This window comes from Leuciscus leuciscus, assembly GCF_965113295.1.
Source record: "Leuciscus leuciscus genome assembly, chromosome: 3".
NCBI lineage: Eukaryota > Metazoa > Chordata > Actinopteri > Cypriniformes > Leuciscidae > Leuciscus > Leuciscus leuciscus.
The window spans coordinates 40,261,352-40,287,636 of NC_138727.1; the positions used below are offsets into that span (position 1 = coordinate 40,261,352).

Consider the following 26,285-nt stretch of genomic DNA (forward strand, 5'->3'; position numbering starts at 1 on the left):
ATTAGACACACAGGACAGGTCTATGAAGGTTATATGTCAGGAAATGGAAACCTACGCCCATTATATGAAATGTAAACACTTTGTATTTTATGGAAATGTATGACTTTCTGACATGTTCCCCAGTATTTCTGCAATTTATTACAACATGCTTCTTGAATCTGACACTTTCCTACACCCTGTTTAAAATTCAAAAAAGTTCAGTTGTTATCCAGTTTAAGTTCTTCCTATACGGCAATTTGTCTGCTTTTTCATGTCCTTGTGCGGTACTCAGAAAAAGTGTACTAAAACTCCCATACGCCTTACTATATAAAATAACCTTTTTTTTTCTTCGACATACTTAAAAAGTTTGGAGGCTTGAGAGTGATGCCTCTGAATCTGAGCAAATTAAAACCTTATCTGGCATCGCTTCCTCAACCCACCCAAGTGCTATTTGTGTTGAAACTAACTCTGCAGTGTATCTTGGGTTAGATTCTGCCTCAGACGTTGCGAAATGAAAATATTATTAATATTATGATTTAAAAAAAATACTTTATATAAAAAATCTTTGTTAATGACAGCCATCTGTGGCCACCCAGTGGTTTAAATTATGTATAGTTTAGTATAATGTGTATTATTAATTTACAACAAAACAAAAAACATTATGCCTTTATCTACAAAATCTTTTTTTATTTTTTTATGCAGTGAATTATGACAAGCTCAGTGCCGATTAATTTTCTGCTAATGCTTTTTTGTGAAATGAATGTGTGCAAAGGATTGTGGGCTCTTCCAAGCTTTGTAATTGCTTTATAAGCTTTATAATGGCAGTGAATGACTGTTTCTGTTTTGAAATAAAATAACTAGCTTCCGGCAGACGGTCTACGCAAGTCGACTTACGCCAAAAGAGTAACCGTGAACCTCTCACGGTTCAAACAACTAGGACTGGCCAACAAACTCAAGCTCCTCTGATATTTCTCTTTAAAAATTCTCGTTTTAGACTTCTAATTCGTGACTGGTGTTTTGTTTTGCTCTATCCTCTGCGCTTCCGTGTTCATCAATGCATTTTGTGTCAAAGTCAAGGGTTACTTTTTCACCTTAAATCGATGCGTACGGCCATCTGTTGGAAGCTAGTTATTTTAGTTGATAAAGTTTTAAATATGACTATTTTTCCAACACGAACGCATCATTTAGCTTCAGAAGGACTTTATTTAACCCCCGGAGCCGTGTGGAGCACTTTTATCATGGATAGATGCACTTTTATGGACTTCAAAACAGAAACTGCCATTCACTGCCATTATAAAGCTTGGAAGAGCCAGGATTCTTTAATATAACTCTGATTGTATTCGTCTGAAAGAAGAAAGTCATGTACACCTTGGCTTGAAGGTGAGTAAATCATAGGCCAATTAAAAAATGTGGGTGAATTTATCCTTTTAACTCAAAGCCACTTGAGGCCTTTTTTACGGGTTTATGGAGAGGCTTTCCTACACTGAATAAACCACTTTTGTGAAGAATGAATTGACAGTCTAGTATTGAAACTGGTTGATAAGCACTGAACTAAAATAATATGGTCCTTCATTCAATTCAATTACTTAAAACACCACATGCATGATACTGTTATAAGGAAGACATAAAGACCAAATATCTTACATCCTTTTTTTGTTGTTGATTTATTAAGAATTGAGGCCACCCTGGATATTAGATCACAAGTGAAAGTAGACAAAGATAATTCTACAAGATTACAACATGGAATTTTTGAAAGAAACAAAATCTACTGAGTAAATTGATTTGTACTCCCCATGAAATTATCTTTACCAAGTAAACAAATAATAAAAAATAAAATAAAAACCTGTGACACATGGGGGAGGGGTTAAACGGCTTTGGAATTATTTTTCAATGTTGTGGATTATTTTTTTCTTTCTGGTCTTCATATGCACCACAGAAACCGCCAGTAACATTCCCAGTAGGCCAACACACAACACTGCTGCAAATACTTGGTAATGCAGAGAGAGTCCATGAAGACCTCCTGACAAATCTGGTTTTAGGAAATAAAGAGAATAAGTAATAAACAAGAGCTTATCTTGAGGGTTGGGAAAGAATTTTGCTCACAAAATGTTATGCTATATTTAATTCAAAAACATATATCAGTAAAAGGACTACAAGTGAGTGTTTCCAAATATATAGAAAAGCAGCACTTTTACTCTTACCTTTTACATGATCAAAGGGTTTTTCTTTGCTTTGTTGATTTGCTAAAAACAACATATAAAAGGTGAGCAAAAAAAAAAAAAAAAACATAATTATAATGCTCACATATATCTCAAGAAATCCAATGCCCTCACTTACTGTATAGTTGCACTCCATTGTCGAAATCCAAGTGTTTTTTATATAATGTTGCACAGTGGTATGTGGAAAGGTCGCTAGTGGAGATTTGGGAAATTCTTAGCCCAGTCATTTGCTCCTCCATAAAACCCTCAAAACGACTTTCATTATAGTTCCAGACAACAGACAGTTCTCCATTATGTTTTAGACTTGTGACCATCAGAGCCATTGGCCGCCCCTCACTCATCTTTAGCCAGTGGATGTCATTGTAGAAAGAGATGTTACACTTTAAAACCACTGTGTCTCCAAGGTTAACTTCTTTCAATTGTACTGCTTCCAAATGGTTTAGGGGGAGAATTAGGAGAACTGGCAGAAAGAAAAGATAATCATGAAGCAACACAATTGCTATATATTTTGTCCTTACTTAATTGCATTGTGTTCAATCCACTCAATGTAAAATATATGATTACTTAATCCATTTGTGTTGGGACAACATGAATGTTTTTTTATTTTTTGCATTAACTTATATGAATTGTTGGATTGTTAGTTCTCAACATTCTCAGAGAGTAAATGTTGAAATTGTGTTATTTTATGTGTTTTTAATGTTTAAAGTTCAGTGATGTTTGACATTTAAAATGGTTTCTGTTATGTTGACGTTTTTGGGGTTTCCACAGTGTTGAAGAATAGAGCTTATGGTTTGGTTGTGGCTGCATGTATAAAGACCATATTGTACATTGCTTCACTTTATCGGAAATATACTGCCTGTGCCAGAGTAGAAACAAGTTACTCCCTTGCACTGTGAAAGTCTTTCTAAAACATAAATTGTCAGGCACTAACGGGACTTTTCCATTTACTCAAAATCACAGACTTGGATATATTGGAATCTTCTAAGTATAACTGAGCTGTTTTAACTAAAAAACATTGACTAAGTTTAACTAAAAATATATGCTTAATGCACACAAAATTGTGTAACCAAGCCTTTTTCCCTGTAACAGATACACTGAAATTGCATGATAGCACTTATTTTATGAAGTTCATTTTAAATCTTTTTTTTTTTTTCAAGATATTTAATTTTAAATCTTACCTGTTATTAAGCATGATAACACCATTGTTGTCAGTCCAGTGTTTGCTTGATTTCTGAAAGCCTGCAATATTTCCAGTCAAAGGAAGTAAAACCGTTCTCTGCCCACTCCCAGTGTATAGGGTTTTTTTTTATGTTTCCATCAGTGTTGTTATTGGTATAGTCTCTTAAATACAGTTAAAGGAAAATACTTGGTGATTTCCTACTAAAACATTTTTTGCTTTTAAAGAAGGCAATTGAATAAAGAATTTTTGTTAAGCAGAAAGCAGTCATTTACTTCTTTAGTCAAGTGTTAGATTCTCTTTTACTTGCGTTTCAGGTGAAATTCTCTGTAATTCACTCTGTTTTCCTTCCCGCTTTCAGTACGTTCACTACCAGCTGCTGTAATGGGATCAGTTTTGCCTGTTCACTGAAGGTTATTTCCGACAATTCAGACACCAACGCCTGTTCTGAGACCAGAATCCATTCGCACTGCAACACTCTCTTGCAGCAGGAAGTTGTTTGGCCAAAGGAAATAGGTTTACTCTCACAAACAATTAAGGTGTTTCATAGCTGTGAAAGCCACAACCTACCTACATATTTTTTCTGAAATACAGTATGGGAAAAACAGAAAAAAAATTCTAAAGATAAGCGATCAACATTTTAGCACCGTATTTTCGCATTGCTTTTTGAAGACTCAGAGGCAGCATTTAATTGTGGTTAGCAGGACAGTTCACGTATTTATTTACCATGCTGATTCTGCTTTGCAGCTTTTCCCGTTTATGCATGTTAGTTTTTACTATTGTTACTATAAACATATCTCGTCTTCTATGACGAGATTTTTTTTCCAGAGCAGAGAAACATACAGACAGAGAAATCTGACAGAAAATAGTGGCATGTCATGGATGGGTGAAGTTACAGAGCCTTGCAGGTTTAAAAATGGTTTATTCAATTTAGTGTGCGTTTCAATACATCTACCACTGTTGCAAAAACCAAACGTATGGCCACATTATAATTCTTTAGTATATCAAGTCCAAAGCAGGTAGAGGCATTCCTCATTAACTGGATAGGCCTAATAAACGGATATTTAGTGTTAAAGACAAAAATCCACAACTATTTGTGTCAATTAATAGCATTTTAAAATCCGACTGCTGGGTATAAAAAGAATCCATCAATATAAGGCTCACCACAAACATCTAAAACACTGAGCAACACCTAACAAAAGGAACCAATCTTAACCACGGATTGCAGAGAAGTAAATATACACATTCAACACTCAAATACGTCTGAAGTCAAACTAAATTACTATACAATAATGACAAGCTATAAAGCAAAGATTTTGATCTCAGGCACTTAAGACCATGTATTAAACGTAATGTTACCTATTTAACTTCACTACTCATCTATCTAGGGTAACTGTGTGGAACTGGTCACAACCATGATATATTGCAGGAAAAACATGGCATGGAGAGAAAACATTCATTAAATTAACTGCATTGTAAAGCACACATGCTTAGTGTAAACTGAGAACTTCATAAAAGCATACTATACAATATACATCATTTCTGATCCTTCTAGTCTTTCTTTGGCTCTTCATTCTTGTCATCCAAATATCCTGGAAAGCTTTCAGCTGGTTCCCACGTGTTCTGAAACTTTGCCCCACTGAGAAAAGTAAATAAAATGTAAATAGAAAATTAAATTTCAGGGATTAAAAAAAAGAAAAGAAAAAGGTTTAAACCTGCCGGCAATCCACATTTATTTAAAAATAATTAACTGAGTTCAGCTTTGGGAGCTGCCACCACACCAAAGTGTCTATATTTAAGGGGTTATTATAATGGAAAAGTAAATGAGTTTGTCTTTAAGGCCTTATTACTGAAAAAAAAACTGTTCAAAGCAGCCCCACTGAAGTCAATGGATGCTGGGCTTCAACAGGGAAATGCACTGTGACGCTACGGGAATGTATGAGAAGGCAATCGAGTCAGCCGACCTGCTATATGTAACTGATTCTGAACGAACTCGTCTTTGAGATGAACGTTTTCTAACGCATTTTTAGTCAATAAAATGCTACACAATAGTACATATTTGACCATAAGTTTTTTTGACATTATAGGGGAAGCCGAGCTTCCCTTGCAGTCTTAAAGAAATCCCCACTGATTGACGCACTTTTTTTGGGCTTCAAAAATCTCATCCTCCTTTCACTACCATTATAAAGCTTGAAAGAGCCATGCCATTTTATGATATATCTCCGATTGTGTTCGTCTGAAATAAGAAAGTCATTTACACCTAGGATGGCTTGACGATGAGTAAATCATGTGGTCATTTTCATTGTTGGGTGAACTATCCCTTTAATGCTTTAACTAACATTATTACATGACTTGGTTGAATTCCAATGTAGAATGCGGTCTGTTATTTCTTGACAACAGACCGCTGCGAAGTATAACACACCGTTGCCATGAAAAACAGAGCGTTGCTATGGACGCGGAACGGACTATTTTCTTTAGCGGAAGCAATCGTTTTTTATATCAATAAACTCCTTTTTAAATCAATATTTTGTGTCAAATATTTATTTATTTGGTAGGTAGCCATGTAATAAGCGGGATAATGTATTGCGAGGCGGTTGTTATAGCGAATAACAACCCCTTCAGGCTGATTCAAGATTGAATCTTGAATCAGGCTGACAACAAATGACCAATACATTTCTTACAGTATTTATTCATCGTTAAGTAAGTTAATAAAAATACAGTTGTTCATTGTTTGTTCATGTTAGTTCACAGTACATTAATGTTAACAAATAAAACTTTAGATGTTAATAATGTATTAGTAAATGTATGCACTACTCAATGTGAACTTGGATGGGGGAAATGCAGAGCACCATACTTGGCTACACATCACATCACTTTCACTAATGTAGTTAACTAAAGTTCACTAATGAAACCTCATTGTTAGTACGTGTTACCTATGATTATCAACTCCAGTGACAAACCACTGACTTACACTTTTATGAACAGAACTAGGTTAAGCTGAATGCTACAGGTGGTTCTCTTTGGTGGTGTGAAATCAGATGAGGAAGACTTACCACAATGTGCAAGGCATCCACTTGACCCGAACTTCATTTCTTCCCTTTAAAAATGAAATGGATGTCAGATTAAAGCATGATGACATTTTTCTTTACAAAATGATTTAAGGGCTCATGGGATGATGCACAAAAGCACTGTATTCCTACCTTATTGTTTCTCCATCTCAGAATATTTTCCACAGGAAACACACCATTGTATGCGTCATGAGAACAATCTACAGACAAAACATCAGCAATGAGAATTTAATTGACAAATAAATCTGCACGAGAATACTAATAACAGCGAATCCAGTCAAGTTCTGTATGTCATTCAATCAACATGTTCTATTTTTGTAATATTACCTGTCATCTTCCGCTTTCGTGGCGGAGTACAGAGTCCGGACTCATCACTTGCACTGGGCTTTTTTCCTTCATCTGTTACTTTTTCAGTTTCATGTGCAGTTGCTGACTCCAATTCATTTGCATCTTCACTAATCTGAATTTGGCAAGAGGCAGATGACATGACGGCATATACTTTCCTGACACTTGACTGTCCAACACCTGAATCCGACATGTTTCCTGGTCTTGAGTCTGGGTTTTCTGCTACACTTTGGGGGGATAGTTGTGACGTGCTGGTCTCAGGTACGTTCACCGTCGTGGATTCTGCAACGTGTTTGCATGCAGGTCCAGGTGTTGTGCCTGCAGAAGCCGGATTCGGTTCACTCAAAAGATTTTGTTTTGAAGAGTTATTTCGCAAGGGAGAGCTATTTGAGGACAAAGCAGCCTCCAGCTGGGAGTCTGAGATTCTTTCGAGACGAATCTCGAACCTCTTAGCCTTAATTTCATCGGGAACAATAAGGTTGGTGTGGATCCTCTTGTGCACGGTCCAAGCGCACTGAGTGGCAAACATCTGCTCACACTGACTGCAGCTAAGCTGAGGTTGAACCTCCTGACTATGTGCGGTCAGCCCCTGAAGGGTAGTGAACATCTGCCCACACCTGTTGCAATTCTGAGGCATTGAGCACTTGTGACTCTTGAACAGGAGGTCCGTTTTAAATCTTCTCTCACATTTACGACAGATATACACACTAGGGACCTGCTGCTGGGCTCTGGAGGGGTTATCGCACTCATCCGATGAACAACACAGACATTGTCTCTGCATGCTGAGGTGCTGTCGGTCTCGAAGACCACGAGCAACACTAATTTCATTTGCGTGATTCTGCTTTTTGATTATTTTTCTTTTTTTGAATTTTTCAGATGTGGGCTGTGATGTTGTCTTGCTTGATGATGCTTTCTGCCCCTTCACTTGTGACACCTTGGTGGGACAAACTATTTTGGGTTTTACCACAAGCTGTTTGCATTTCGTCTCTTGCCTCTTTTCAGCAGTTGCAAAGCTTTTCTGAACCTTATGGCCTGATGAAGCTACAACAACAAAAAAGCAAAAATTAGGATTGCTAAAATTCAATGAGAGCACATTATTTATAATAACAAGATGCAAAACATGCATTGTATAATGGTGTTCATTTAATCTTATTTATATACAATTATAGTATTTAATATTTTGAAGTATTTAAAAAAAAATATTTTCAGTTCTCATTTAAATTTTTGTTAAAGGGGTGGTTCGGAGTAAAATCAACCTAGAATCAACCTTTGCACCATGACCTCGAGCCAAACACCACCACCACTTAATACCGGGAGGAAACAGGGCTTCTCTCTTTGTTGGATGAGAGACGCTACAAAGCTCTGATCAGTCATAAACTGAAAACAGCATACACTAGCAGTTCATAAAAATGAGAATCTTGAATGAATTTTTTTTTTTTTACCCAGTCCTATTAAAATACTAATAAAGATCACCACAAAATGTTTTCACTTTAACACTCATTTTAACTCATCTTAGTGACTAGTGATATTTTTAAAGGGATACTTCACCGATTAGCATTAAGCTTTGTATCAGTAGAAACCCGGTAGTATTTTCAAATGACCGTGCCTCCCTCCCTCATGTCCCCCTGAGACGAGAGATTTCTGTATTGTGTGTCTGGAAAAAAATCTAAGATGATGCAAAATCGGAGGCTTTTTTGTCCAGAGGCGAGAGACTGCAGCCAGTAGTAGGAGCTAGTTCTGCATGTTTTCAACCCGCCCATAGGGGGATCTCACGATAAAACGGTGTCTTTTCAGCTTCGAGTCAACTAGAAGCCTAGTTGTATCATTCTTCCGATACTGCCCTCTGTAACTGGTAGGCGTGTCTTGGGAGTGGCCTCGTAGGGCAGTGAAGCAAGTGCATACTGGGAGTTGTCGTCTTTCATCCACATGAGCCAAAAATACATTTTCTGGCTTTTCTCAGTCTAGAAGGCACCAACTTCTAAAATAATTTCACATTTCTACTACATAAATGACCCAATTTAAATACACATTCATCTTTCCAGCGGTGAAATTTCCCTTTAAGAACAAACTTGAGAAAAAAAAAACGTACAGAACACTGTACAGTTCTTTATTTCCACTTTTATATATAGTATTCATTTGTATTTTGTAGAGGAACTTTCCTGTAATTTGTTTACTGCTGCAAAAAGTTCAAGTTTATTAAATTAAAAATGAGTACCTGGTCTGATTGACCGTGCTGTCTTTGGTCCCCTGGCTTTAGCATTCCCCAGACTGACACCTCTCTTCCCAATGGAGACATTATCTGCTCTTTCTTCAGGTCCCTGTAACAGAATTATTTTTATTTTATTTTTTGATTTTATTATCAAAGGAGCATACATGATTCAATAGAATAATCTACAAAAAAACAACAAAAAAAACATTAAATAAATATGTAACATTAAATAAATAAAATGTCAGTGAGGATGTCAGAATTGGTGATAATGACCAACAAGAAACATTGATTTAACCAAAATTGGACATATTTTAGCCAAATAAATAAAATCCTTCTGTGTTGTTTTTTGGAAACACTGCTTGAATCAGTATAGACACAAACAAGTGGAAACACTGACAGCACAACACATGCCCACTCACCACATCCCCTGGCCTGAGAGTGTTTGAGCTCTGTACGCCAAGCAGAGAATGATCACGTGACACTTCCATCTCGTCATCTTCTCGTTTGAAGTCACCCCTCTGAGCCCTGAAGATGGCCTCTGTCTTTTGCTGCTCACATTCCTCCAAATGCTGCTTCAACAAGTCGATCTCCCTCCAGCTTCGGGTGATCTCCACCCTGGTCTCCAGCAGCACTTTGCTAAATATTTTGACTATCTCTGAGGTTGTCGTCAACATGAGTCCTTCAATCAGAGTCCTGAACTTGGCTGATAAGGGATCTTCTGCTTCCATTGTGTGTAGCTGGCTGGTGGGGGATGTCTTACACAGAGAGGACAGACTCACTGCCAGCTACCCAAAACCCTTCTATTGTGCAACTATACAGAGTAAAGTTGAGAAACAGCTGTCCACGTTCAGGTTACCTTTCAACAGAGGAGATATATACAGATATAGAAGTTGTTTATGCCAGTAACAGATACTAAATGTTCCTGTGTGACCTCTGCTGATTTTAGTGTTATTTAATATTATCTGGCTGGCTTCATTGTGACAATCTTAGAAGCATCAAACAAACCATTTTTTGCACAATATGCCATTTTGTATGTCAAAGTGTGTATGAATTCAGACAGAGCTTTCATAACATACCATTAAAACCCAGCTATTATTCAAAATATTCTATTATAAGTAGTGTTTTGAGGTAAACTTAATGTTAAAGGGACAGTCCACACGAAACTCTTCGGTTACCCAACATTCTTCAAAATATCTTCTTTTGTGTTATGCAGAAAAAAGCAAGCCCTACAAGTTTGGAACGACATGAGGGTGAGTAAATGATGATCGAATTTTCTTTTTTCTTTTAAAAAGTATAAATTTAATAAATCACAGTTTAAAATATTTACAGACAGATTTAGCGACAAAATAAAAGTTTTTGTATCGTGTTTAGATGCTTCTGTTTCTTTCATTTTCTCACATATATTATTATTATTGCCAGATAGAAAAACATTAAAGTGTTAGTTTACCCAAAATTGAAAATTCGGTCAGTAATTACTCACCCTCATGTTGTTCCAACCCCGTAAGACTTTCGTTCATCTTCAGAACACAAATTAAGATATTTTTGATTAAATCTGAGAGCTGGCTCACTCCTTCATAGGCTGCAAGGTAACTGATATCTGCCAGCCCAGCGTCAGAATGTTGGCTCACTATTGGCCAGCACACACACGTGACCAGCGTCAGCCAGTGGTGAGCCTACGTTCTGACGTACAACCCAGAAGCGCTACGCTGTTACACTACATCAACAGCTTAGGAGAATGACATGGAAGAGAAGAGATGGTTGAATAAAGTCGATATTTTTTGGGGGGGTTTGCACACAAAAAGTTATCTCGTCGCTTGATAAACTTAAGGTTGAGCCACTGTAGTCACTTGGACTATTTTAACAATGTCTTTATTAACTTTTCTGGGCTGGCAGATATCAATTACCTTGCAGTCTATGAAGCAGTGATCCAGCTCTCAGATTTCATCAAAAATATCTTAATGTGTGTTCCGAAGATGAACGAAAGTCTTACGGGGTTGGAAGAACATGAGGGTGAGTAATTACTGACAGAATTTTCAATTTTGGGTAAACTAACACTTTAATGTTTTTCTATCTGGCAATAATAATAATATATGTGAGAAAATGAAAGAAACAGAAGCATCTAAACACGATACAAAAACTTTTATTTTGTCGCTAAATCTGTCTGTAAATATTTTAAACTGTATGTGATTTATTAAATATATACATTTTAAAAGAAAAAAGAAAATTCAATCATCATTTACTCACCCTCATGTCGTTCCAAACTTGTAGGGCTTGCTTTTTTCTGCATAACACAAAAGAAGATATTTCGAAGAATGTTGGGTTATTAACACAATCTACAAGAAAATATAAAAATAAAATAAAAAATGTTAAACTAATTGCAGGTAAAGTTGCACGTTTTGTTAAATATCTCAGTAATTCTGTTGCAAAGGTTTTTTTTTTACTTTTTATTGCAAATTCTATGTATGGATTTGATGGTTTCAGCTGGACATGACCTGTAATGTCGGAGGGAAAACGTGGACGGGGGCATTTCTCGCGTTTAAAGGGACAGTTATGCTAAAGCAAGCAAGCAAGCTAATGACGACAAAAAATTATTTCTCTCAAAAAGTTACCTAAGAAAAAGATTGGTTCGGGTCAAATATTTCACGCTCTCTAACAAAGATAAAGTGGTGACGCTCTTTTCATTAATAACTTTCACCGTTACAAGAAAAGCTGCATGTTCTCCTCACCTCATCAATAGTATGAAGCGGGAATCATATAATCATGCAAATTATGGAAACGAAAACCTCAAGTAAAACATGTATATTCTCAATGCTCCATATGAGAGCAACTTACCTTCGATAAACATCCAAGATTTTGCCCGAGACAGACGCTCTGACTCCCACTGTCGCTGCGTGGAATGTGAAGCGTAACCACATAACGGGCCGACGGGAAACAATCATCGATGGGAGCTGATTCCACAATATCCCGGACAAACTATTCATTTTTACCTTTATTATTGTTGGCATGTGTCGAAACAAACCTTTTTTGTTAATTTAGACAAAAAAAAAAATTATCAATAAAGCAACCCATTTGTGTACGTAGGAAAATAGGTAAACTTGTGTACATTTTTTATTAAAAAATAAAAAAATAAAAATCTATGCAATTATATGGTTGAGTCGAGCGTTTCATGTTTCACTGAGTGTTTCATGTTTCTCAGTGAACTTTGGGATTGAACGGAATGATCATAACCAAATAAAAAATGTATTCACCCCATCTACTTTTTTTTTTAAACAATTCTCCTCAAACATTGCTCTTCAATCCTGTCTCGTGTCATGTGCAGTCCTTTCCCACATACAAGAGTTTCCATGAATGTTACAAAATCTGTATGACTGTATCCCTTTGTTAAAGAAAACATATCAAACTGCACACAAAAACAACAGAGCACAATGTCACACATAACTATATTTTATTCAAAATTGTACATTTTGAACATCACCTCTTTGAAGTTGTACAAGATATCTCTGACCCATAGGTAAAAGATTTCTTTCCACAGCTGTTTCCTGCAGCAAAAAAAAAGAAGAAAAAAAAGAGAACATCTTAAAATACTGTTTCACATCATTTTATTTTCTAATTTAACATTTGCAACTGAGAATTGTATAGCTTGCAATAATGGCTTTGTATTACACCACAAACAGCTGTGATTATAAAACAGAAAATGCATCGCTCCGTTTTGTCTGCTTTACAGTAATGTGTGAAGATGTGTTTGGTCAACAGACAAAAGTAGTTTCACTCTTGCAGATTTTCAGTTGTATGCTTCATTTACACATGCAAGAATAAGAGCAAGTCACAGTGGGTGTTAAAAGACCCAATGGCCCCGTTGACTAGTGTTTTTGAAAGCAATATTGAAAGCAATTTGAATCTTTTCACCAAGGCTGCATTTTGCAGTAAAAACAGTAATACTGTAAAATATTAGTGAAAATCAAAATGGCTTTTTTTCTATTTTCATAAAATGTCATGTATGCCTTTGATGACAAAGCTGAATTTTGACATCTTCAGTGTCACATGATCATTCAGGAATCATTCAGAAAACATGATCATTCAGAAATCATTCTAATATCCTTAGTGGGAAGGATTATTATTATTATCAAGGTTGAAAACATTTTGCTTCTTAATTTTTTGTGAAAACTTTTTTTCAAGATTCTTTGATGAATAGAAAGCTATAAAAAAAAAAAAACAGCACATATTCAATATATAAATATTTAATGATAATGTCTTTACTGGTCAATTTAATACATCCAAGCTGAATAAAGTATTCCTTTATTCCTTTAAAATAATACAAGTACAAATCTTACCGATCCCAAACTATTGAACGGACCCTGTAAACTCAAAAACTCTTCTTGCTGCAGTCTGTAGCATGATGACGTATAGTTACTTGTAAATATAACCCACTACATCATGGATTTTGGCAACGCTTTTATGCACACATTTTAATATTTTGTATTTTTAACAGTTTATAAAGCTGTTACATAAGCAACCAGTCAAGTAATGTTATAAGTCAAGCTGTTTTTAAATTCAACCAGATGTTTTTGAGAACTGAAAGTTTGTCAGAACTTTCATGTGTTCGGTGTTTATATAAAATGTTTAATATGCAGTATTTAGAATTTTATCTCCACAAGACCATGATCGTCAAGACATTGCATTACTTATATGGACGGGAAAAATTGTGGATCAGGTTATTGAAGAAATCCATGGATATAACCATGTCAAAAGCTAAGCTTTTAATCATTATTGTGTCTCACTAGTGGTGAAATGAAAAATAAGTGTAGTAAATATAGATGTTTCGGATCTTACACAGCACTTCACAGTTCTGAAAGAACAAGCAGATACTTTTTAAATAAATGTTTATTTCCATAGAGCTTCATCCATCAAATACTACAATTCCGAATAACCTGTAACCAACAGGGAACCAATAACTTGCGAAACAATCTGAGAACTAGTGAAAAAAACTAATAAAAAAAGAGAATACAATAATAACAAAAAAACTACTCATGTTTAGGACTTCCATCAAGTGAGCAGTTTTCTTCAAATTCCTCCTCAGCAGTTCCCTTCTGGATGCAGTTTGAGAGATGAATCTGTAATTGTGCTTTCCGCAGAATGGTGGCAGAGCAGTAGCAGCAATGAAAATGTGAAATTTCCCTGCATTTTAAGTTACACTTGATAATAGTGAAATCTGAAAAAAAAGTAAAACAAGTGTGAATTGATATGCCTTGACAAAATCATTTGAATGGATGTGGAAGCACTATACACACCATGAAGCTGGACAGCCAACTTCAGATGATTCTGGACGTGGTTAACAACGCTCCCTAACCCTCTTGGCTTGTAGACCCAGGTCTCACAAAAGGGGCAGTGGTACTCGTCACAACACCGAGTGCACTTAGAGATGCAGGGCATTTCTCCTTTTTTAAGGATGGTTATATGCATCTAGAAATGGATATTTACAATGAAATAATGGTTAACTTCATTCAAAAAAAATGTGTGAATATTAACAATTTGTTATTATCACGATTACAGCTTGAGCTTGACACTTGACTTTGTCACTATAAAGTTGCCCTTGACAACCTGTTCAAATTAATTATTATTATTATCCTTACATGCGCAGTATAAGGGTCACGAGAACCCAGCGTCATGTTAGGAAAATAATGATTCCGTTTCAAAAGGGCTAATGTAAAATGCAAGTGTCATCAAAATAAATTGACAATATAATGACAACATAAATTATGCTCAATTCACTTACGGTCTCACTTCTTGGTGTTGAGTCCATCCTTGTCATGGAGTATAGTGACAAATGATGCACATTAAAGACATCCAGTGCATCATCGAAATCCTCTATGGCGCATTTGCTTTAAAACCTTAACTATGCCAACCAAATTCACTATGTAGTGGATTATATGAACTACGTCATTGTGCTACAGTCTGCAGAGATGTTGACAATATTTAAAGGTGCAGTATGTAATATTGACAGATAGTGGTTGAAATGGGTACTGCAGTCCAAATTCAAAATACTGGAGTTATTTGCCCCGCACCCTCCTCCTCAGGCTCAACGCTCACGCGGGTTGCCAGATTAAAGACATGCAAAAGGAGCAAGTGCAATTTACAATGGAAGGCAAAGAGCTGTTGATCAGCTAATGTATATGCGTTTAAATATGCCTTAGAGCAGGGGTCTCCAACACGTCGCTCGCGAGCTACCAGTAGCCCGTGGCCTGATTGGAGGTAGCTCGCCAAGGGCCGTTCACATATCGCATCTTTTGCCGCTCAAGTTCGTTATTTCAAATATTTTGAAGAGTATGTAATATTGTACATACATATATTTTTTTCATATATGCTCATGTTTTTTTCTTCTCCGTAAATAAATCTTGTAGCAGAGCTACAGCAAGCGTTTTTCGGTGGTGGAAATCCATTAGCTATTAAAACTTCTTTGTCATTGTGGAGAGCGCAGTGCACGGTTGCATAGCAACGACAGACGCCACAGGAAAATCTGACCTAATTTTACTATTAATAATAAAAGATAAGCTAATGTGCATGTGTAAATGTCAGTAATTTATCTTTTTTGACTCATTCTTTTTATAAAAATGATTTAAAGGCTGAAATATGCGAGGTTTATCTTTTTATAAAAACTTTTTTGTCAAAACTTTATTTGAACTTGTACATAGTAGATAACATGTTGCAAGACACTCCTTTAAAATCTGGCCATCATTTTTAATGCTATTATTTTAATGTTTATGTAAACAAAAAGTGCATATTGATGCTAAGTTTATTTGTTATTTGCTGGTTTTAGACATAAAACTTGGTGAATTGATTTTATTGTGTAGTATTAGTACTTTTTAAACAGGATTCTGTGATAACCGTGATCATTTTGGACACTATAATCATGAAATGAAATTTTCATGGCATTTCATCTCTAGTTATCATGCACTATAATATCAACTATAATTATGTGTTTTTACAGTATAATATGCAAAGTACAATTTTCTATATATATATTTTTTTTATCTCTGATTCTGTTCTTTTCTCTGACATTTAAGGGTGACATATATAGGCCTACAAAAACTATTTTAGGTCTAAAACAGTTTGGATTGTTGTTACTATGAGAGTTATGAGACATTATTTAAGAGATTTAAGTATTGTATTACATGAGTAGCTCTCGGCCACTTTCATTTTTAAAAAGTAGCTCTCAAATGAAAAAAGGTTGGAGACCCCTGCCTTAGAGCTTTTAAGATGGATGGCAAATCTTTTTATTTCATGTAGAATCTGCGAACCCAGTTTGTTTGCTAGCGTCAATGGCTGCTTTGTTGTCCGCCAAGCGCCAACTGGCAACCCGGGGTGTGAAAATACTATTGGGTAAACTGGCAGTAGGCGGGATCACACAAACCATAACAAAAACAGACAGTCAGACAAGCCACTTAGATTTAAAAGACATTTGTGAAAGTGTTAACAAGATCAGAGGAGTGAATGTGCTTGCTCCTGTGAAACTTTTCGGTCTTATAATCATTTTATATTATAAAATGTCTTTGTGAACATAATATATTTAATAAATTCAATACAAATTCATTATTAGCTTTTTTTTATAGCCTTCGCATTTAACATTGTGCAGGATGAGGCACAATTTGTTTTGGTTTTTCAAAATATATTGTCCATTCAATCGATGAAATTACATTTTGCACTGTCAGTGCAGACAAGCATAAACAACTTAAAATATTATCTCGGTAGATCATCCTGTGCTAGTGGATTTTCAGAACACCTATGCAAATACATTTCTTTTAAATAATTATTCATATTATTTTACTAATCTAAATGTGTTATGTTAAACATATAATGTAAATTTTAAACTTTTTTTTTTTTCATTGTAGAATTTTTTAGTATTTTGCTATTTTTTTAGTTGACAAATGTTACAATAATTTGCTTTCATCCATGATAAGCAATATAATGTTATTTGTTTATCATACAGCAGATCAAATTGTGAAGCCCTATGGAAAATTGCCTTCATTCACACAATTATGTGCCATATACATGATGACTTAATATGTTTGATTCATCATCATACAAGATAACATTTTTAAACCTATGAACTCTGTCTAACCTTTGCTCTCCTTCGAAGGTAATCCCTGCGGTTGTGTAGCATCTTAGTGCATCTTACGATCACCTCTGCCTCCCGACCATACAACTGCGGCAGTGCCGATATGATCTGTTCAAGTGTAAACAACTAAGATGTAAAATCACTCTCTGAAAACATGCCCTTTTCTGCATGCATATCATTAATCGAAATTGAACAAATGAAGAGAACTGAACCTTCGTTGTAATCGGACCCCAGTCAATGTTCCTGCTATAGCAAGCCTTCTGCCACACTTGAAACTGAGTCAGGATCTCCCTGGCCACAATCTGTTGAAGACACAAGAAACAAATAAACTCGGGCAATTGATGAGCATTCAAAAGCCTAAAAATGATTTCAAATTCATTCTGTATGATTTCTTACGCTGAATGTTCTTTGCCTGTTTACGGGGAGTGAATTTCCTTGTTCTGTGGAAGGGTGTTCTGCAAACCTTCGGCCAATCTAAAACATACACAACAACAAATTAGCAAACCACAGTTTGGATGCATTTAGAAGCATTTCTATACAATAGTCTGCTCATAAATATAGTTAATATTAGTTCATTCTGTTTGTGTTCTGTATGTAGTGTGCTTGTTTATCATAATAGACATGAAGTGAAGTCTGCAACACAAATTTAATTTGAAGTTATATTTCATATGGAGTGCTGAAAGTCTGTCTGAAATATCTGCAGTTTTGCATTAGTTTACAAAGTCAGAAGGAACAATAAAAAGTATCAAATGACAAATATCAAATTAAATATTCTGAACAAGTCTTGCTAGAATAATTTACTGATTTTGTTGGGAAAAAGTATACAGTCCATCAGATAATGACCTGTATGTCGGGGTTAAGGGTTGTCCGATTACAATCACTCCAGGAGAGGCAGGCATCAAGACACAATGCTGCAGGAGATCACAGAACTCTTGTGGAAATGGCTAAGGAGGAGGAAGTCTTGCATTGTCCAACATCAGTGTTCATCAAATCCACAGCAAATAAATACAAAATAGAAAACACTGAAAAGAAGACTTGAAGTCTGAATGGAAGACTGAAGTAAAGGAAATGGAGCATTTTTGGACTAACCGACTTGCTGAGGTGAGATAGAGGTGTTACCAGTCGCTACATCTGATGGTTCATTTACTTTTTCCAACAAAATGCCTTGCAAGTTGAAACGACAGGGACACAACACAATTTAAGTGAAGGCCGGGGTATCTTTTTAGTGAAATTATAAATTCTTAAGTTAAAAAGATCCACAAACATTCTCAGGAGAGAGGATATGCTGCATCATACTGCATCTTTACTGTTGTTGGAGGGAATACATAAAAACATCAAATACATATTCTATACCAGCTATTACACATTAATCGCACAACAGCAAAATTCCTTTGGGAGTAAATCTGTCATTTCAATTTCTATATGCATGTATTAGATCTATAAGGAAACCTAAGTTTCCTTGTCTTTCTGTAATGCAGAGGTATAGTTTAAAATGATTCCATGCATAACAATTTGTCCAGGTCCTGTTCAGTTGTCTTTAAGGTGGCAATGATGGGACAGCGGGTCCTTTGAGGTCTTCTTGAGTTCTAACAGTGCAGACCAAATTAGATATATTTATTTCCCTCCTCTCCCATGGGCTTTCAATAAATGAGTCTTCATTTGCCTGGGATTCAGATAGCTCTTTCCACAGTAAGGGCAATTGCAAGACTTCCCAGCGTGGCTGTGCCGTCTGATATGAACTCGCAGGTTGGTGGCTCGATTGAATCGCATCCCGCACTGGGTGCAGCTGAAGAGTTTCTCCCGCGTGTGGATGTTCTGATGCTGCCTGAAGTTGCTCATCCGAGCGAAGGCCTTGCCGCAGTGCGGACAGACGTGAGGTCGCTCTCCTGAGTGGTTTCGCTGGTGAACCTTGAGCTCGAAGTTGTACGCAAACGTCTGCTCGCACAGCGAACAGCTCAGAGGTTTCTTGCCCTTGTGGATCTGCGCATGAGCCTTGAGGTCACACGCTCTCGCAAACATTTTCCCACATTGGAGGCAATGGTGGGGTCTTCCCTCATGGATCTGTTCGGGCGTCCCATGTTTGTCCTGGGAGAAACACTTTGGGTATTGCGCGTGACTGACTGTTTTCTCGCCTGGACAAACATCATTGTGAGAATAGCGGACAGAACTTTCTGAACCAGGATAACTTTGTTCATTTTCTGGTTTGACAAATGAATTTGACCTCTCTGGTACGCTAGATAGCATCAGCTCTGTTGTGCATAAATGATTATATTGTGCCCTAATACCTTGATGTGCCAATGTGTTCACTGAATAAGGTGTGAAATATGAGGTGGCGTCTGGCATGTCGAGAGAGTTTAGACCTGGAAAGCTTTCTACCTGTATCTCCTCCTGATCACAAGATCCTCTGAGCTCTCCCTGACTCGGATCAGACATTTCTGCATGGCAACCGTCATCTCTGTTGACGCTATCCCACACTGGAACCATCTCTTCCTCTTCCTTGACAGGTAGAAGATCCAGCTCTGTCTCTGATTTTACTCTATCGTTTGGTGAAGACGATGGCAAATCCTCGTGCGCATCCTGAGCCGAAGGGCTTTGTATCACTCTTGAGTGGTTTGAGTCTACTTCCTTATCAAGAGTAAAGTCGTTTTCGGATTGGTCTAAATCATTCCCTTTCTCTTTGAAGACACAAGTGGGCTCGCTCTGGATTGCTGAATTTCCCAGAAGCCTCTGCAGAAAATCCTGAGGAATTGGTGCACTGGAGTTAGGTGTGATGATATCTTTTGCACTATGCCTGTATACATCGTTCTTCTCTTTAGAGTGCGAGTTTGTTGTTGTTTGTTTATTAGACTCCAGGCGTTGTCTTGTACTCCACATTTCTTCTGTCAATGTAGGCTGATTGGTAGACTGATCTCTCAGGCTTAGGCCTAAACAAAGGGCGTTTGCTCCTGCACCAGAAGAACAGATACAAAATTAAAGAACAGCACAAAAAATATTTGATAATATGAAGAACATACATTGACATCTCATTTTCTTAATCAATTAAAGAATACTGTTTTTTTTTTTAAGACATAACTGTCATCCTGCGGGTAAAGAAAGTATTTTGTAACTCAGGACGAAAATCTTCTCTTAAACATCCTGTGATAACGTCAAATATAAAAGGATGGGACGGTATGAAAATTTCATATCACGATTATAGTGACCAAAATTATCGTGATTATCAACATTATCACGGTTTTGTTAAAACGAGATGAAAGTGTTCAAAAAGAACTGATGCTCACACTAAAATCAGTTTAATATTTGAAAATCAACAAACAACAAATAAAACAAGCAGCTCTATGCACTTTTTCAAGCAAGATTATATCCTGTGGCATTTTCCTTCCTTATAATGACCGTCGTCAATAGCAACGCATCATAACACAGCGCACATCCATGTATCGCAACGGACGCGCACGCGCTCTCTCGTTTCATTCAAATACAACTTGCCGTCTTGCGTCTCCGTTCTTGGGCGATTGTTTTGTACGCTGTACAAAATGGATTTATAAACAGGTAAGATTTAAAACATTAATCTCAATTTAATATGTCCCCGTAATTGTGTGGTAAAAAAAAAAAAAAAAAAAGATCGGTGTAATAAGTAAGGAATAATTGACGACAGGCCGTTGAATTATTAGAAAAATAATGCACACCCGAGGTGGTAATGCGGTCACGACGCGAAGCGGAGTGGCCGTTACACCTCGGGTGTGCATTATTTTTCTAATAATTCAACGGCCTGAAGTCAATTATTCCGCTTATACTACAGTTACCACACCTCGAAACATTGTTCAGATTATGTATTTCAAGACGTTTGTAAAGTTTTTGTCATTAAAATGCTCTTGTATGTAGGACTAATTTCTTACGCATCTAATCCCATGCCTCCGTTGCTAATTCCAAAACGTAATTTTAGAGTTAGTAACGGAGGTTTGAGCCGCTGATAGCAGACTAATGCTGGGGACACACGACTAGCTGACACATTCTCTGACTGTTTTCATCGACTGCAGCAGATTTTAAACACCGACTTTGAACACAGACTGAACGCGCTGAACACGCGTTTGGGCATGATCAGTCATAAGTATCAAATTACGTTCATAACCGGCCTTAAAGTGTGTTCCCGGCTTTATGCAGTTATTAATGCAGTTATTAGAGAGAGATGTTGCAATAATGAGACAGAAAAGCATATGTGCGTCAATATTATTATTTATTTATTAATTCAATTCGTTTTAATTAATTCGTTAATTCTTTTTTTTTTCTATTATTGACAGATGACAGTAGACTAGCCAAATAAATGAAACCCAAAGCCCTTTTAACAAGTAGGCCTATCAATAATTATTTATTTGTTAAATTATCTGCAATAAAAATCCGTGCTGCAGGACTATCCATTTATTTAGCCTATATTCAGTTTAATTTTCTATTGATTATAGATAGGACTTTATAGTTTATTTATTCAAATTAAACTGCATGTTTCTATTGATTGTGAAGCTAGACATTGAAAATTGCAGATCAAGCGCATGGGGCGAAATGCTTTTTCTTGTTATGAATTGTATCCTATTTTCCGTTATTACAGTTGACTACGCGAAGTGATATGGAACTGTAATGCGGTCAAGACCTGCCTGGAACTACTTTAGCCGTGCGTTTCCCTGAAAATAATGCACACCTTAGAACGTTCATCAACCAATCAGATTCAAGCATTCAACGGCCCTGTAGTATAAGTGTACAATGATAGTCTTGTTTTAACTTGTTCGCTCGTCTTTGGCTCAAAGCCACTTGCTGCGAACTTTTATTCGCGGAAGCTTCACGTTTATTTCAAGTGAGTGAGATAAAATACTTCAACTCAAAACAACATTTTGTGCCCAATTATTTCCCAGACGTAGTTTTTGGTAAGTTAACTTGCCTTGCGTTCGCTATAAACAGTGGGTGATGGTCACACAAGAGGACTCGGCAGATTTGAAGTGTTTCCCCCATATTGTAGTGACCATCCTCGACTAAGTTTCACTCAGGACTTTTGTAAAAGCCAAAATATGACCACACCTCAGACTTGGTCCTCTTAAAAGGCTGAAAAATCTCCCGAGTACGGCCACTGCCTTTCGCCATTCCTTCTCGAATAAAAAAACAACAACATTGCGCGCTGCGCCTGCGTCAGACTGTTGCTGGCTGGACAGGATTTACAGTGAGTTATTAAAATCGCGATAATCAAACACGGTTTTAATGATAATTACATTTTGAACGATAATACTAACCGTCAGTACATTTTATCGTGGTTTATAGTGAAACCGGTAATCGTCCCATATGTATGTACACATATGAATGTGTATGTGGGTGACGTGTGTATATATATATATATATATATATATATATATATATATATATATGTATATATATATATATTAGTGATGCTCCGATCAGCATTTTTGGGGCCGATCACCGATTACCGATCACCAAAATCATGATCTGCCGATTGCCGATCACTGCCGATCACAGAATGGAAATATGCTAGAGTCAAGAAAATCTTGAAGAACCACCAATATTTATTTAATTGTAGTTAGAAAACAAGATAACATACTGTAGGCCACCTTTTCCAAATAAGGCACAGTATAATTTTTCAAAACAAAGAGGGGTCAGGCAGACTACAATGGATGTAGTTGAGGAACAAACTACATCATTTCCATTAAAATAAAATAATGACAATGACATTTGAGGTTATTAAAACAGTAAGTCCCGCCCCTCGACTGCCAAAAATAAAAGTGTTCGAGCGAGCAAAATCAGCAGGCGAGAGGAGATCAAGCGCGAGAGTGTGGGGAATGATCATGCGCGCGCGCGAGGGCAGAGATGTCATGCGCCCCGCGCAGGGTTTGAATGAGCTCGCGAGTTCCCGTTTCCTCGCGCGTAGATCTGTCATCCTCTCGTGAATGTCATTTACTGCGCGCGCCAGCATCAGTTGTGCGCTCGTTTATAATTGCCATTGAATTGCCGTCATAGGAGAACTCATTTTGCCACTGTTAAGCAAGCTCTGCTCTGCTGTTGTGTTGCCGCGCATACGGAAAAGTTGCGCGAGTTATTTACGTCACGTGATCGGCTTTTTTGATCGGCGCTTTTGGGGGTTGCCGATCAAGCAATTTTTTGCCAATATCGGCCGATCATGATCGGCGGCCGATCAATCGGAGCATCACTAATATATATATATATATATATATATATATATACATATATACAGTATACAGGTGCTGGTCATAAAATTTGAATATCATCAAAAAGTTGATTTATTTCAAGAATTCAACTTAACAGGTGAAACTAATATATTATATAGACTCATTAAATGCAAAGTGAGATATTTCAAGCCTTTATTTGTTATAATTTTTGATGATTTTGGCTTACAGCTTATAAAACTCACGAAATCGAAATCCCAGAAAATTAGAATATTACATGAAATCACACAGTAATTACACAGTAATACCATGGTCATTGAACCAGGTTTTGGTTATTTTGGCAGTGTGGGCAGGTGCAAATCCTGCTGGAAAATGAAGGAAGCATGAAGTGCTCTGAAAATGTCCTGGTAGACGGCTACGTTGACTCTGGATTTAATAAAGCACAGTGGACCAAAGTCCTCTTTTCTGATGAGAGCAAATTTTGCATCTCATTTGGAAACCAAGGTCCCAGAGTCTGGAGGAAGAATGGAGAGGCACACAATCCAAGATGCTTGAAGTCCAGTGTGAAGTTTCCACAGTCTGTGTTGGTTTGGGGAGCCATGTCATCGGCTGGTGTTGGTCTACTGTGCTGTCCACTCAACGCAGCCGTCTACCAGGACATATTCAGAGCACTTCATGCTTCCTTCAGCAGACAAGCTTTATGGAGATGCTTCCTTCATTTTCCAGCAGGATTTGCACCTGCCCACACTGCCAAAAGAACCAAAACCTGGTTCATTGACCATGGTATTACTGTGTAATTACTGTGTGATTTCATGTAATATTCTAATTTTCTGGGATTTTGATTTCGTGGGTTTTATAAGCTGTAAGCCATAATCATCAAAATTATAACAAATAAAGGCTTGAAATATCTCACTTTGCATGTAATGAGTCTATATAATATATTAGTTTCACCTGTTAAGTTGAATTCTTGAAATAAATCAACTTTTTGATGATATTCTAATTTTATGACCAGCACCTGTATGTGTGTGTGTGTGTGTGTGTGTGTGTGTGTGTGTGTGTGTGTGTGTGTGTGTGTGTGTGTGTGTGCAATTTGGTCCAGTTTTAGATATGTTGTAACCAGTGATATTTCAATATTATTTAGAAACTATTAGTATTTATTCTGAATTTGCTTTTTTATATATAGGCTATTTTAACTTTTTTAGCATTAAGTTTTAGTAATTGTGTTACTTGCTATTGCTTTTTATTTTTTTATTTTTTTTTATCAATTTTCATTTTAGAGATTCAATAGTAATTGTATTACTTCAACCTCAACTTATTTTATTTCTATTAATACAAACTGTTTTTAATTGTTTGCCTTCGGCCCGAGATGGGCTCCGGCCCTCCCAGGACCATACAGAGGATAAGCAGTATGGCAAATGTATGGATCATGAGTGGATTTGTAATAGTTTTAGTTACCAATCACAACACTAGTTGTAACTCACCCCGGACTGTCTCCACCGGCTGGCTCTCATCTCTGCTGCTGGAATCTCCTGTCCGGCCACAGTCAGAGCACCGTATCTTCCTCCCTCGTTCCCATTCCCTCTCCCTCTCCCTAAGTTTACTCTCAGACAACTGCAGCCTTCGTTTCAATATTTCCACCTCTTGTTTACGATGACCCACTTCCTCGAGGAAGCTGTCTTCCACCAGCCTGGTTATTTCAAACATGGCTGATTTGAGGACGGTCTCCATGACAACGGAGAGCTGAGACTGGAATGTGAGGAAAAGGGCTTCCGACATCGTCCTGCTGTCGCCTGGAGGACGCCTTGATGCGATGAAAATAGTCACCCTGAAAAGGCATAAAGACTTATAAAAATGTGTTACAACTGCAACCACGACCAGCTAAAAGCCATGTTTGCGTGTTCGAAAACAAAAACAAAACATTTTCGTCTCCAGTTTCTGTCACCAGGTGGGCGATTTGTTATTGTTGTTTGTGCAGCCACGTGCATGATACAGCATACAATCACATTATTAATCACATACAATAACCAACACTATGTTATTAGAAATGCGTGTATATTTGTATATGATTATATTCACTTGGTTTTCTATAGAAAATAAGCTCCCTAGTCACCCTCTCTTCGGGCCTTTTGTGTAAAAAGTAAAAGAAATGAACTGGACAAATGCAAATAATAACAGTCACACTATTCAGGAGGTAAATACCTTATAAAAACGATCCTCGCACGGCGGATTTCTCAGAGGAAACCGCGAAATAACGTGAATAGACACGTTATTACTGCAGTAATATCACCGTTTAGTTGACAGTCGTCTTAAGCGGATGCAGAAAATGTTGAAGGTTTCCTGTTACTGCCCTCCAGTGGACTGGAAGATGCCACTCATCCTGTGTTACATGAAGGAACCACATTTATTTTTGTGTAAAATGTTATGGCCCGGTTTCACAGACAGGTCTTGGATTAAGCCAGAATTAGGCCTTAGTTCAATTAGGACATTAGCTTTTATAAACGTGCCTTAGAAAAACACGTTACTGGTGTGCATCCTGAGAAAACAATGGCACTGACATGTTTTAAAGGGGCGATGACATGAGAAACCAAATTTGCCTTGATCTTCAGGTCAGTGCAAGACAAGTTGCTTTGAGTTAAAACAGCTCAAACATGAATTTTAGTCTAGGACTTTTGTCTGTGAAACTGGGGGCAAATTATTATATTTGATTATTATTATTTTATGATTACCTGCTGTAAGGAATTTAAACGGCTCTTCATTAGTCAATGAAGAGACATTATTCTATTTTAGTCTACTGTAATTAAAGTCACCAAAATTGACCATTCTTATTTTTATGGAATATTTCAGTATTTATTGGAAATTATAAACTGACCAAAAACAATAAGTGTAACGTTTGTTTTTAAATGAAATTAATGTAGGCTACTATATATTTTTTAATAATACTTTTTCTTTAGTACTTTGTATTATGTATCATCATAGTCCTAGATATTATTCACCTCTAG

At 36.8% G+C, this 26,285-nt stretch overlaps 2 protein-coding genes across 12 annotated transcripts; both read right to left on the bottom strand.

Moving 5' to 3' along the window:
- Nucleotides 1-1,624: 1,624 nt before the first annotated feature.
- LOC309495214 (uncharacterized protein) lies at nt 1,625-9,725 on the bottom strand (the record flags this gene model as incomplete). 7 transcript variants are annotated; one of them, XM_082164871.1, is made up of 10 exons in its annotated part: nt 1,625-2,008; nt 2,181-2,222; nt 2,317-2,658; nt 3,377-3,575; nt 3,686-5,014; nt 6,429-6,472; nt 6,576-6,643; nt 6,771-7,829; nt 9,004-9,106; nt 9,417-9,725. In XM_082164871.1, the coding sequence occupies 6 exons, from the start codon at nt 9,723-9,725 to the stop codon at nt 4,927-4,929; spliced, it is 1,671 nt and encodes a 556-aa protein (XP_082020997.1). In that variant the 3' UTR covers nt 1,625-2,008; nt 2,181-2,222; nt 2,317-2,658; nt 3,377-3,575; nt 3,686-4,926. The 7 variants fall into 7 exon arrangements, with proteins under 7 accessions (XP_082020997.1, XP_082020996.1, XP_082020995.1 ...); XM_082164870.1 differs by having other exon boundaries at nt 3,377-3,539; nt 3,682-5,014; XM_082164869.1 differs by having other exon boundaries at nt 3,377-3,578; nt 3,682-5,014.
- On the bottom strand, nt 9,715-25,633 carry LOC309495217 (uncharacterized protein). Of its 5 annotated transcripts, XM_082164879.1 has the most exons (9): nt 25,486-25,633; nt 24,768-25,111; nt 19,487-20,055; nt 17,507-17,584; nt 17,323-17,412; nt 17,114-17,218; nt 12,473-12,536; nt 11,830-12,016; nt 9,715-9,853 (listed from the first exon to the last, which is right to left on the bottom strand). In XM_082164879.1, exons 2-9 carry the CDS (start codon nt 25,060-25,062, stop codon nt 9,850-9,852), a joined length of 1,392 nt encoding a protein of 463 aa, XP_082021005.1. In that variant the 5' UTR covers nt 25,063-25,111; nt 25,486-25,633; the 3' UTR covers nt 9,715-9,849. The 5 variants fall into 5 exon arrangements, with proteins under 5 accessions (XP_082021005.1, XP_082021006.1, XP_082021007.1 ...); XM_082164880.1 differs by lacking the exon at nt 11,830-12,016 and having other exon boundaries at nt 9,719-9,853; XM_082164878.1 differs by lacking the exons at nt 9,715-9,853; nt 11,830-12,016; nt 12,473-12,536 and adding exons at nt 13,863-14,206; nt 14,286-14,457.
- Between the last annotated feature and the right edge of the window lie 652 nt (nt 25,634-26,285).

Bases quoted from the DNA above. Each gene is read 5' to 3' on its own strand.
- LOC309495217 (XM_082164877.1), bottom strand. From the start codon at position 25,062: ATGTCGGAAGCCCTTTTCCTCACATTCCAGTCTCAGCTCTCCGTTGTC. The intron at 20,056-24,767 runs GTGAGTTACAAC...CTTCTGGTGCAG, and splicing joins GCCGGTGGAGACAGTCCGGG to GAGCAAACGCCCTTTGTTTA.